Source organism: Nestor notabilis, unplaced genomic scaffold (assembly GCF_000696875.1).
Source record: "Nestor notabilis isolate BGI_N333 unplaced genomic scaffold, ASM69687v1 scaffold18068, whole genome shotgun sequence".
NCBI classification, from domain to species: Eukaryota; Metazoa; Chordata; class Aves; order Psittaciformes; family Psittacidae; genus Nestor; species Nestor notabilis.
The window spans coordinates 13,036-26,529 of record NW_009939185.1 but is presented as its reverse complement, the minus strand read 5'-3'; the positions used below and the strand labels follow the sequence as shown (position 1 = coordinate 26,529).

General features: G+C 49.9%; 1 protein-coding gene across 1 annotated transcript in view; it reads right to left on the bottom strand.

The window, feature by feature from the left end:
- Positions 1-2,942: 2,942 nt before the first annotated feature.
- Positions 2,943-13,494, bottom strand: part of LOC104409763 (cell adhesion molecule-related/down-regulated by oncogenes-like) — a 22,647-nt gene continuing 12,095 nt past the window's right edge. Inside the window, 6 exon segments of the mRNA XM_010019727.1 lie at positions 2,943-3,109; positions 3,666-3,922; positions 7,532-7,611; positions 9,855-10,129; positions 11,537-11,761; positions 13,127-13,249. Coding sequence (XP_010018029.1) covers positions 2,943-3,109; positions 3,666-3,922; positions 7,532-7,611; positions 9,855-10,129; positions 11,537-11,761; positions 13,127-13,249 — 1,127 coding nt within the window.

Genomic DNA, 13,494 nt, shown 5'->3' with positions numbered 1-13,494 from the left:
CGCTCTGGTGACCCAGACCCACATGGTGGCACTGGGGGCTCTCCCAGCACCTCCAGAGCCCGTCTCGACACCAGTGGATGCCACTGATGAGCCCCCGGTTCACGTCACCGTCACGGCGCCCCCATGAGCATTCCCTACCCTATTCCGCATCCCGCTCATCCCGGGAAGGGCGGACACGTGTCCCAAGCCTCAGCTCCTGCGACACTGCTGAAGTCAAACCCCAGCAGCTGGAAAAATATCCCTGCACAGAACATTTGGGGGTGTTGGCAAAGGGGTTCTGCTGCTTTAGAGTATTCAAAAGGTGCTCGGGGATGTGGATGATGCTTCCCAGGATTGGAAGCAGGAGCACTGGGCACAAGCCCCTCCATCCTTCTGGAGCTAAAATAAATCCTTTCTCACCCATTGGAGAGGGAAAAAAATGCAAGTGGGCTTGTGTTGGTAGGGGCTGTTTTGGGGCCAGGCTGAATTCAAAGACACCCCCAAAGCTCCGGTGGGGTGGGGAAGGGTCCTTGTTTCATGCCAAACTCACCCTTTTCAGGCCTGACCCCTGAAAGGGTGTTAGAAATAGTGAGTGGTGATGGTAGTGCCTTGTGTTGCTGTAAGCATGGAGGGGAGCAGGGTCCAAGGAAAGGGTTGCAGGTTCCCAGCTTTCCTTGCCCCTCATCCTGTGGTGTGTGTGAGGAACCAGAGCATCTCCAGCCATTTCTCCTGTATTTGGTTAATAATCCACTGGGAAGTATCAAGTGGTGGGAACCAACCTCACTTCGGCGCCTGTGGGGTATCAATCCCCCCTCTGGCCATAAAGCAGCACCACTTCCTTTATCAAACCACCCCAAAAACCTTACAATCCTACCCCAAACTCTTGCAAACCCAACATCATTCCAAAACACATCCCATTTCCAGTTCAAGTTACAGCTTCTTGGGAAAATATAGTGTCTTTATGCGATGTAACCGTGATAAAGGGGAGCACGTGCAGGGCCTGGCTGAAGAGAGGTCGTTTAAATGTGGTTAAATCTCAGTGTTTGGGGACAACAAAGTGGCCCAAGTTAAATCCCAACTATTTGCCTGCCAGTCTCCATTGGGAGCCAGGGAAAAGCCTCGCAGCAGGGTCTTGTGAAGGGAGAAATCCAGTGAGGAGCACATGGAGAAGGCTGGGATGAGGAGAGGAGATGATGAATGAGGTGGGAGAAGCAGGGATTTGCAGTGGCTCCGGCACAGATGGCAGTCAAAGGCTGTGGGTTTGTGGTGTAAGGTGGAGGATGCTGGCACAGGACGACATCCCTGTGGGAATCAGGATGGATGCACAACCCTAAAGGCAAGAAGATTAATACACTTACAAATAGAACCGTGGAACTGTTTAGGGCGGAAATGATGTCCAAGATCAAGTCCAACCATTGCCCCAGCACTGCCAAGGCCACCACTAACCCATGTCCCCAGGTGCCACAGCTACATGTCTTCTAAACACCTCCAGGGATGGTGCCTCCAGCCCTGCCCTGGGCAGCCTGTTCCAATGCCTGAGCACCCTTTGGGGAGGGAATTGTTCCTCAGCTCCATCTAAACCTGCCCTGGGGCAGCTCGAGGCCGTTTCCTCTTGTCCCATCCCTTGTTCCTTGGGAGCAGAGACCAGCCCCCTCCTGGCTCCATCCTCCTGTCAGGCAGTTGCAGAGAGCGATCAGGTCCCCCCTGAGCCTTCTCTTCTCCACACTAAACCCCCCAGGTCCCTCAGCCCTTCCCCATCCCACTTGTGCTCCAGGCCCTGCTCCAGCTCCATTGCTCTTCTCCGGCCCCATCCAGCACCTCAATGTCTCTCCATGTCATCTGTCCATCAGAACAGTAACACAACAAAGGAAAAGAACCCCCAGCTCAACACTCCCAACATCCCACAGAGAGACTGGGAGAGTGTCCTCCTGGAGCAGGACTGCTCCTCAGACCCCTCTCTCTGCACCTGCACCTCAGCTCCCCGAGGGCTTTGCAGCAGCTCCAGCCAGCCCAGCATCACTTCCTCCCTTCCCAGACGAGGCTGGGAATGCTCGTGGGGAACAGGCGGCTGCACGTGTCGCCTCGGGGTGGCTGTAACCGTGATTTATGCCCCTCATCTCGGGGCTCTGTGCTCCACCAGCGCAGCTTTGGTTTATTTACCTTGATTCAATTTGGGATCCCAGCCCAAGCCCTGCAGTTAACGTGTCAACACCTACCTCATGTTGGATCCGAGGGGCAGGCAGGGCTCTCACAGTGCAGAGGGAGCTGCTCCGACACGACTCCGTTCATGGCAGAGCCTCTTCAAGCCATTGCTGTTCCCTCAATCCAAGGAGTTAAAGGTGCAGCGGAGCTGGGTTTTGTCTTCTGCAAGCAGGAAGGTGAGACGGGCTGGGTTTCATCCACACTCCTGCAAGCATCGGGGTTATCAAGCTCCAAAAGGCACAAGCAGTCACCAGAGTGAGCTCTGCCTCCACGGACGCAGCCAAGGGTCACTTTTCCTGTTTATCTTCCTATTGATCCACGGGATTCTTCCCAAACGAGGACATGAGGAGTTCATGGAAAGGAGGATTAGAGTGCAGGGAGGAAGCCTCAGACCCACTTGGCTAAATCCCTGCGTCAGACTCCTTGGGATCTCTTCTCATGCTGGTAACAGCCCCTGGAAGCCACACTCTGGATTTCCCATCGTTGTGCTTTATATTATTACAATTCCTTTCTTTATACACAGAACCAGGCTAGTGTCAGGGTGTGTGGGGGAAACACACACACCCCAAAGAAAAGGGATTTCAAGGCATAAATAATATAAAAAGGCAACCATTTTTTAAAAACAAGATACATTCATATGACACTACTACAAAAAAATAAATAGTGACTCTCTCTGTTATAATTAACATCCCCCATCACTCCCTTTGAGCGATGCTGCTCTGCAGTTCCTGGCCTTAATGGGGACAGTGGTGGTCACTTCCTCAGGTTTCCTGCAGCTGGAGCTGCCGGAGGTCCCCAGAACCATTTAAGGTGACTCCAGATGAACTCCATCCTGGTTTTTCCTTACAGTCCTTGGAAAGAGGCTGCAGAATAAGGGGACTCCAGCTCAAAATGTGGTTCGATGTTTCCGAGTGCACGCAGTTGTCACCTGCGAAGCAAGAGGAGGGTGGGTTGGGGTGGCTCTGGGCTGTCATGGGTGTCCGCTCAGCAGGGGAAAACTCCATTATAAAATCATGGAATGGTCTGGGTTGAAGGGACCTCAAAGCTCATCCAGCTCCAACCCCCTGCCACGGGCAGGGACACCTTCCACTAGAGCAGGTTGCTCCAAGCCCCTGTGTCCAACCTGGCCTTGAACACTGCCAGGGATGGGGCAGCCACAGCTTCTCTGGGCATCCTGTGCCAGCGCCTCAGCACCCCCAAAGGGAAGAGCTTCTGCCTTAGATCCCATCTCAATCCCCCTATAAATCAATCAGTCACAGCCTCGTTATCCAGAGCATGTCAGCTCCGTTTAGACGCACCAACCCCAACCACAGATACCTGAGCATCACCGCTCCCATTTCCTGTGATGGGAAAGGTGGAACACTTGATCTTCCTCCAAAAGGGCTTAATTACCAGCTCCTCTGCACTAAACTAAGCTCCCTATAGCTATCCTACAGCATATTCCCAAGTCAAAGCCTGGCACTATCCCCCTGGGAATGCCTTACCATCCGTGCAATCCACAGAGAGGCGGTTGCTGCCGTCCCTGCAGCAGGGATGCTGTGGAGAGGGCTGCTCTGCTCTCTCCTTGCTGTCCTCCTCCAGCCGGGCACTGCACTCGGGGAGGGTGGAGGCCAAGCACATGGCCACCATGACATGGTGATTGAGAGGTTTCATCTCCAAACCATCCTGCTGGTAAGGTGCTACGATGGGCACGACGGGGAGCGCGCTGCTGCTGAAAGTGCCGTTGGCTTTGGTGAAGCACCTGCAGATGGGACAGAAGAAAAACAGGGTCATCAGTGCTGCTGCTTGCACAGAATCATAATCACAGGCTGGTCTGGGTTGGAAGGGACCTTAAAGCTCATCCAGTTCCACGGGCAGGGACACCTTCCACTAGAGCAGGTTGCTCCAAGCCCCTGTGTCCAACACTGCCAGGGATGGGGCAGCCCCAGCTTCTCCCTTCAACCCATTCCGGTGTCCCACAACCCTCACAGGGAAGAACTTCTGCCTCAGAGCTCATCTCCATCTCCCCTCTGTCAGGTTAATGTCCTTTACCTACAGGCCCGCGCCCAAAGCCCCTCTCCAGGTTTCTTGTAGCCCCTTTAGGCAGCCCCATAAAACAGGCTTTCACTGACAAGAAAAAGAGCTCAGGTTGAAACCCAACGAGCTTCGGGAATGCACTCCCCAGAATGCTCTGCAGAACAGAGATGGATTCATGGATAAAAGCAGAGGGAGAGTGCTCAAACCCACTGTGAACCAGTGCTCCTCCGAAATGCTCCTGCAAAGGCTGAATGGGATTCAAGTGTTTGATATGCTGCTATGGATACAACTCAGCACCAAGCACTGAGCTCAGATGGATTTAAAACCAGGAGATATTAAGCTTGGCAATCACAGTAAGGTCCTGCCCCAGCTCCAGAAACCACTTCTATCCCATTAGAGGCCACGTCAATCCATCACACTCGAGGGACTGCTCCTACGAGCCTCAGTTTATCCTTTCACCTCAAAACCATGACCAGAGCCGAAAGAGCAGCAAAGCATCCACAAAACAACTTTCCAGAGGAGGAACTGGAGTGAGTTTCTCCTCTGGTAGAGGCAAAGCCAAAACATGGGACAAGGTGGGAGCCAGTGGGAGCTGCTCCCCTCCCAAACACTGCGAGGACGGAGCAGCACCAAGCTTCATTTTCAACCTTCACTCTCCTACTTTGTCCTTCCACTCCCACATCCCCCTCCAAAATCATTATTCCAAGTACCAAAATACCACAGAAGCCACTGCAGAATCCACATGAAACACATCTGGTCTTCAAACAAATCCATTTATTAGTTTGCATTTCTTTCCGCAGAGGTTTTGACTGGGATCACTTATTATTTAAAGGAAAAAAAACATTTTAAGTGTTTGGGTTTGTGTGTTTATGGGGGTTTCTTTTTAAAGACACAGAGGTTGGGGCAGCTCTTTGTATTACTGCACAGGCTGGAATGATGTTTCAAGACAGCAGTTTGGCTTTTTAAGCTTAAATAACCACATCTGGATGGAAACCAGCCATCGGTATATGCAGGGCAGAGCACACATGAATAGTGATAAAAATCCCTGCTGCAGAAAACACGATTTCTATCAATTCTCAGTGCTAAAATCCTACCAAACTAGAGCTTAAACCCCCACCTCAGCGTAATCTGGATTTTAAAAGCTGGAAAACGCATTGATTCTGCTTTATTTGCAATGTGTATTTCAGCTTTCTGCTCAGAATGCAGCAAATATGCACAGAGAGACCTGCGAAAGCACAAATTCCTCTGCGGCCATCAGGTGCCTAGAAAGTTTTAGCACAAAAGCACCAAAGAAGGGAATCACTTCTCAATCTGAATGTAACAAGTGTAAGCCACACTCACACCCGTTCCCACCAGCTTTATCCACAACATCAAAGCAGGTATCCACATTTCAGCAACTTCTACCCCTGGCAAACCTCCACCAGCAGTTACAAGAGCACGAAGTGCTAATTTAAAGTGAAGACCGAGGGATTTCACCGCTACAATAATAAAACCTGCTGCTGTGAGATGGCTACTGCTGAAAATAGGCAGGTATTAAATACTCTAAACCTTTAGGATTCATTTGCACGTGGTCGCGATTCAAACGCCTGCTGAATTCAACCCAAACCAGCCACGACTCCAGGCACTCAGTGGAAATAGGCTCGTTGAGGAAGGAGCAGCACCAAGGTGGAATGTCCAACCCAAAATGCTCACGAGCTGGTGACCATCACCCTGCTGGGGCTGTTCCCACTCAGACCTGCCTTCCTCTGCTACCACATGGGCGTTTTGCAGAGGGAATTGCTTGGGTTTAGGTAAAAAGGGGCAATAATTCCCACGTGGGACAAGGCACAGGTCCTCTCTTGCACAGGAGCTGGATGGAGGGGACAGCCCTTACCTGAACAAAGACAGGGGAAAGATTCCAGCCCCAAATTCCCACTGGCTGACTTGACTGCACTAACCCACTAGGCCTTTCTCCTCCTCCTCCTCCTGGCCATGCATCCCGCTCCCTGGTGTAATGCTGAGGCACGTTTCTGGTCCTCCCCATTCCCCTCTCCCATGTCCTCCTTCCATTCCCCCCAGCATCGGGAAGGGAATGGAGCGGTCCCAGCTGCCAAACTGAGGTTAATGGTCCCCTCTGGAGCAAGACAGCTGAAAAGGACAACTTGTTTCCCTCTCCAGCAGTCAAATATAGAACAGGGATGTGAAAATTCAAAGTTCAGCCCCTGCTGATGACCCGCCTGGGAGGAGCAGTGCAGTTGCAGAGGATGGAACACGTTATCCCTACTTTCTTAAGGGAAAAAAAGAGCAATTAAAAGTTTAAGTAGGTTTCAAAGTGGAAAGCAAGCTCTTAACACACACAGAGCACGTTCCAAACCATGTATCTTGCTGACTTCTGGGCAGCAGCCTGCCTTGAAAACAGATAGTTGGCTTGTAAAGGAACAGCAGCTCGCTTTGCCCAGCTCTACCTGCAGCCTGTCTCCATCTCACCATCACCCCTATACTTAGGGAAGGAGGAAGAATTTAAAGCCTCTTGTAAGATCTATTTTAAAAAGAGACCCATAAAAATAAAGCAACTGTGTTTTCTGCCTTCAGCAACAGCTTCGTTTCAAGTCAGCTTCTCCAGGTGGACACCTATAGGTAGCTGATGTTTCGAGTAAAACACAAAATTCCAAGTAGGACAGAAAAACGAGCTATAATCTACCAGCCAGAGCAGTCCAGCACGTCTGATTTCAGTCCTACTTTTAGTCATTAAAAGAACCAGAGGTTTAGTCAGAAGCCTGGAAGGATATGCTGTAAAGCTTTCAGAAGTGAAAAACCTAATAAAAACCCAGGCTCCAGCCTCAACGTACAATGGGATTTTCCTTTATTCTCTACAAGAATCCGTTTTTTCCTCACGAGAGAAGTGTATCCCACTCGGACAAACTGCTTCTCGAGGCCTGAAGGACCTCAGATCCCATGTTCTACCAAGAAGAGCCTTGTGAAAGCAAAGCTGCAACTCTGTTTTGTTGGTGGTGTTAAAGAGAGCAGCAGGAAACGTAAAATACCAAAGACCAATTAAATCCTGTCTGACAAACTCCATATGGAATGATTTCGTTATCTCAAAACTGAAGAAAACACAGGAAATAAGGTTTAAGCCCAACCTGCCTCGCACCCCAGCGAGCAAAATGAGCTCTGGGGGTTTAATAACTCGCTTTAGTCCATCCAGCAGTCACCAGCTGCTCTCCAAGTGACACAGTGATGCTGAGCTCCTCCGTCCCCTCAGCCAGGACCGGAGCGCTCTGCTTCTGTCTGCCCTGGCTTGAACACAAGAGCTTCTGTTTGTGAAGCTCCTGCTTCTGGTGGAGTTTTACATTACCTGTTATTGTTCCGACAGTTTCTGCAGCTGATGCACTCGGAGGGGTCGGCCTGTGGCACTGCTGTGTACATCCCACTGCCCTGCAGGGAAGGAGTAAGGAAGAAGAACCCGAAATCAATCTCTGCGTGAACACACCAGAGGCAGTTCAGCTCCAGTGAGCACCCCAAGCCCTTCCACTTGGGGTTCCAAACTCTGATCACGTTATCAATCTTCTGATGTGGGTCTGGTCAAGTGGCACAGCAACACTGAGCTATTGTACCAAGCCAAGGGGACGGGTTTTGCCAACGTGTGTGTCAGGGAAAAGTAAATAACTGCAGCTTGGGCAAGTATGTGGTCATTTCCCTGGTCTGTTTTCAGCTTAATACACTCAGGTTTGATTGAATCAACCCACTGTAAATATGTTTATTTTTAACACTGATGACAGACATGAAAGCGACTTGCTGTTCGTCAGCAAGCCGGGCTCATTTGGGGAGCCAGGGGATGAAATGTGCAGGGCTGATGTCACAGCCCAAACCCATCCCACTTTCCTGCAATTACTGCGATTAGATCAGTTGCCTCCGCGACACGGAGTTTCTTGAAACATGGAATATTTGCACAGATGGGGTAATTCCTTCGCCAGCAATGACTCGGGGTGAGAGGGATTTTGTGGTGTTGGTTTTGGCTGAAGGGGCCATTACAAGCAAGTCGAAATGCCCAGATTAACACATACCTCATTGTTAAGGACGCTGCGGAGCTGGGATACTGGCTGTGTTTTGGGAGAGGAGCTGGTTTGGGAGAGCTCACCTGGCTTTGGAGGCTTCAAGTGGTAGGTAACTCCTAACAATCCCTATTCCTGAAAAACCAGGGCTTATCCTTCAGGTTTGGGGCCGCTCAGGGCAATAGGGAGCACTGAGGAAATGCCTAATCAGCCTTGATTGCCATCCTGGCCCGTTTCTCTCTTCCTCATTTAGCCCAATCAATGGAACAATAAAGAGAGTCCTGACGAGGATGAGAACATCCTGTTCCTGTGCTGCCTCACCCCGCGTGCCAGTCCGGGTCCTTCTACGTGGGAAGAGATTGCGTGACTCCAGCTCTGTACCATGTGGAGGAGGGGAAAGAAAAACTCAACCCGGTTGTTGAGTGTTGCGTGTCTCATCTCGTGGCACTGGGACCTGCGTTACCACATGCCTGTTTCCTTCCTTCCCCTCCACAAAACACAGAAGAGGAGGGACAAAACAGCAGCGCAAGCCCTGGAGTGTTCTCAGGGGAGAGCTTTCCTCCCTTCCTGAGGGCTCGGGGCATTGGGGACTTCTGGAGTCTTTTTGGACAGGTCCAAAAAACTATGGTTTGGTGTTGAAAGCAACCAGCAAGCAGCACTTTTTGCTGCACCAGCAGAGCAAAGGCAGGATCAGGTGAAGAACCAACTGGTCTGGACTGGAAGCTGGAGTTAACTGAAGTGGCAACTACTGTGCAAGTGCTAATTTGTTGTTCAATAAAATGAAGTGCTTGTGTTCAATTACTAACACAAACAATAGCCCCATTTTTTTTCCCCTCCAGAAACAGCATGGGTTATTCAGACTTTTGAACTTTTTCTTTCAGTTTTCCTGGGCAATGTTCACAGTTTTGAGTCAGTTTAGTAAGCTTGAATGCAAGCCATCTGTTTCCATAGACAATAATGAAATCATTATTCTCTCTTGGAAACGGGACGCATTTCAGCAAATGAAGTATTTTTCCACAGCGTACAAAGGGCTGGATCAGAGGCTTAAATTAGGTTTGAATTTTATTTTGAATTTCAAACCCCAAAACTCAGCCTGTCCCAGGCACAAATAAGGGACTGAAAGGGCCAAAAAAAAGGCATTTCAAGATGGATGGGGCATTCGATCTGCTGAAGCCTCCTGCTCCCTTCGTGCTTTGCCATAATTAATAGCATGGCTGAGAGTTACAGATCTGAAACAGGTGGGGGAAAAGAACGGGTGAGCCATAAAGCTGCAGAATGAGCAGCTCTAATTAAATCTATTTAACTTGAAGCTTGAGAAATACCATATGTACAAGCAAAGTATCTCAGCCCAGCCCAGGACTGAGGCATTCTCAGAGCTTACATGCTGTTAAGAGGAGGGCAGAGGCAGATTTCCCAGAGTAAGTGGAATTCTTGCTGTCATCTGATATTCTCAAATGAAAACCATGATGTTTGTATCAGGAATATCAGCCCAGTTGCTTCCTCTGGGATAAGTCTTTTAGTGGAACTGGCTGTTATCAATGGATGAGGACTTCCCCCACCCGAATTAAGCCTGCTTCTACAAGCTCTGAGTAAATGCCACGCTTTCCACCCGGAGTAAGAGCTTACGTTCACGAGATGGTGGGGATGCTCATAGTCCATGCGCGTCCTGGACAGGGAGTTGCTGTGCCCTGGGTACAGTCCAGCTCCCCCGTTCATGATCCCATTAACTCCATTAGCAACTTTATGGTGGACATGGGGGCAGCCGTTGCTGAGGCCGCCGTTGCTGATGAAGTTCCCATGGATGCTGCCATTGACTCTGCTTGTCCCAGGTAAAGTTGTGTACTCAATCATCTGCCCGTTGATATCTGCCCCTTGATAGAGATAGCCAGGAGGGTCATACTCTGCAGGAGACATCATCACCAAAAGCATGTTGATTGCCAAATGAGAGCTTAGACGAGTGCTTCTAAGAAACAAAAGAAACCGATTTTCTCTTTCTACAGCTTTTGTAAATTAGCCCTAATATCCAAGTGCTTAGCATCCAAATGTGGAAATGGAAAACAGCCACATCCTGGAGAACAGACCAGGAATGCTGGTCTGAAAGGACCCGGCTGACGTCTGTCGCTATGAGGAGCATCCTAAAACCGATTCGTGTACCCGAGTCTCTGGTATCTTTTGACTTCCAGAAAATATCTCTGGGTCTATGGAAGACACTGTCTTATCGTGCAAGAAGTTTTGTTTCACTTCTCTTGGTCAGAGAGTATAAGTAACCCCAGCCTGTGGACAGAGTGAGGGTGAGTTCTGTGTCACAGAGAAGACTGGTGAAGAGGTTGTGCTAGCACGAGATGGCTTGGAGGGTACAGAGCACCTCACAAAGCTCCAGCACATCTGCTCCAAGCTTCTACTTGCCTACAAACAGGTTTTCCTTATTAACACCTCTCCAAAAGACCTGGACATTGAACTACATTTTACTGCCAAGGGACTGAGAGGTAACAAGGGACTCCTCCTCCAAGTGCTCTAAGCTCTTTTTCTTTCCAGATATACACGAGAGAGGGAGAGACCTGGAGGTTTAGACTCCGCATTTTATGATTAAACACAAGTTCTGCCACTGCAATCAGCAGGGACCCATGCAGGTGCTTGAAGGACTGGAGCTCTGCTATGGAGACAGGCTGAGAGAAGAGAAGGCTCCTTAAGGGGAGACCTTAGAGCAGCTCCACTGCCTAAAGGGGCTACAGGGAACCTGGGGAGGGGCTTTGGACAAGGGATGTAGGGACAGGACAAGGGGAATGGCTTTAACCTGCCAGAGGGGAGACTGAGATGAGCTCTTGGGCAGAAGCTCTTCCCTGTGAGGGTGCTGAGGCGCTGGCACAGGGTGCCCAGAGAAGCTGTGGCTGCCCCAGCCCTGGCAGTGTTCAAAGCCAGGTTGGACACAGGGGCTTGGAGCAACCTGCTCCAGTGGAAGGTGTCCCTGCCCGTGGCAGGGGGTTGGAACTGGATGAGCTTTAAGGTCCCTTCCAACCCAAACCAGTCTGGGATTCTGTGATAAGCTGAAGAAACTTTGCCCAGGCACTTCACACACCATTCTCTGGGTGAAGCTGCAGCACAACTGTACAGCCATGCGCAGGGCAAAGAAATAAGATGCTACTCTCAAAACCCACGTCTTCACCCAAGGCACACCCAGAAAGTTTAAGTCTCTAAAGAAATGCCAGCTGGCTTCTAACAGGAAAATGCTTCCCATTCACAAAACACAGAAGTTACTCATTTTACACTGATAATATGTTCCTCATGAAAGGAAAGCAAGAAGCACTCACTCTGCATGGCGTTCTGCTGGCGGTTCTTCCAGAGGCACATGGCAATGAAGACGATGAGGATAAGGACCATCACCCCCAGGACACAGCCCACAATCAAGTAGAGCATGTCGCTGCTCCGAACAGGGCCGTTGGAAGGTCCTGCTCCACTTCCAACCCTGTCAGGGGGATTTGGTGGCGTGCTCAGGTCTTTCATGGGGTATTCGGATGCTCCCGGCGTGCGTTTCACTGGGTGAAGTGAGAGACATGGGTACATTCACTGAATGTGGATTTTCATCCTGAGTTTGAATCCTAACGCTGCACAAAGCAAGCTTCCAAGTCAATATTGAAACCTGTGAGGAGAAGGCCAACTGCTATTGGGTAATAACTATTTGCTTTGGAATATGGTTGTTATCCAGCTCGCATTGAGGTCACTCGGAACTTTAATGAGCAACTCGACCTACGCAGGGCTAGAGCTGCTCCCAGCTCGAAGGAGAGCAAATCTTTCCACTTCTGAGGTCAGGAAAAACCACAACATGCATTTCTATCACCTAACTGCTGCCAGACGACCTGCTTTTATCTGAGGTGAACCCTGCCAGCCCCATTTTCAACCCCGTCCTACGGAAGGTACCAAGAGCTGAACAGAAAAGCACCAAACCCAAGACACCAGTTTAACCCAGGAATTAAATGTAGACTCTTTTTCAGCACACCACAGCTCTGACTCATTTCAACTGACACTAAACTCCTTGAAGAGGTGCCTGGCTTGGGAGTGAAGCTGGTTGAAGACACAAGCACCTCCATGCAGATAAGCTGGATCAGCCCCACAGGAAGATGCATTTTGAGGCAGTACAAACAACACATTTCACCTCCTGGTTTTAAAATGAAGGAAGAAAGTGCTATTCCTTGCAGAGGGGAGACCTACTGTGCACACAGCCTCACAGCCCTGCAAGTTCCAGCCCTTCTCTCAAAGGCTTCACTACAAACTTCACTCAGTGTTGATGCTTCCGCTCCTGGAGGGCTTTTTGCTGCCTTTTTCAAACATTTTTTCATAGCCCTGCATTTGAAGTTCACTGTCTGCATTTTCCCTTTACAGCCTTACTTGGGTTTAGAGATTAAAGGAGACAGGAATTCTTTGCAAAATAAATGTGACTGCCATATCTGACACTTCCAGAGAACAGTACACACTCTGTGCCAGAGGCACGCAGGATTAGCGATGGAGGCAGCCAACAGAGCCATCAACTGCTGCCGTCTGCACTTATACAACGTGTCACAGAGCCCCCAAGACATAAAGCAGACATACAAATCAATTCTGTCATCTTCAAGAGCATGGTTGTCTCCTAAGAAGAGGCTATCAGCACAGCACACGGGAAAAACCCACAGCCCAGAACAACAAGACTATCTCTGAGGCCAGGGAAAGCTCTGCTGAGAGCCTCTCTTGGGAGCGCAACGGATCAGTTTCCATATGCTCCAAACAATCCCAGCTTCGGAAGACAAAACAATCCTCCAAAACATTCCAGTCTTCCTCGCAGCTGACTTTTGCACTGCAAGAAGCCCCCCCGAGCACAGCAGCTATTCCACGCCACAAACAGCCACTGCTGCTAGCTGGGTGCTCACCTTTGGTTTCGCAGATCATCACGTTGCTGTACTCGCTCTCGCCGCCCTCGTTGTAGCACTGCATCTTGATGTCATAGGATGTTTCTGGCTGCAGGTGATTTATCAAGTGCCATTGCTTTGTGCCTAGGAGGGGAGAGAAAAATAAAGCAATTGCATTTATTCACATGCATGAGCCAGAATTAGTTACACGGCAGCGTCCTTCTCTCTAAAATGGGGCACTGCAGCTTTTCCTGCTGGCACAAAAGTCTTTGTTAATAATTTATGGGCTTATCGGTAATTGTAAGAATCACAGAATGGTTTGGGTTGGAAGGGACCTTAAAGCTCCTCCAGCTCCACATCCCTGCCACGGGCAGGGGCACCTTCCCCTC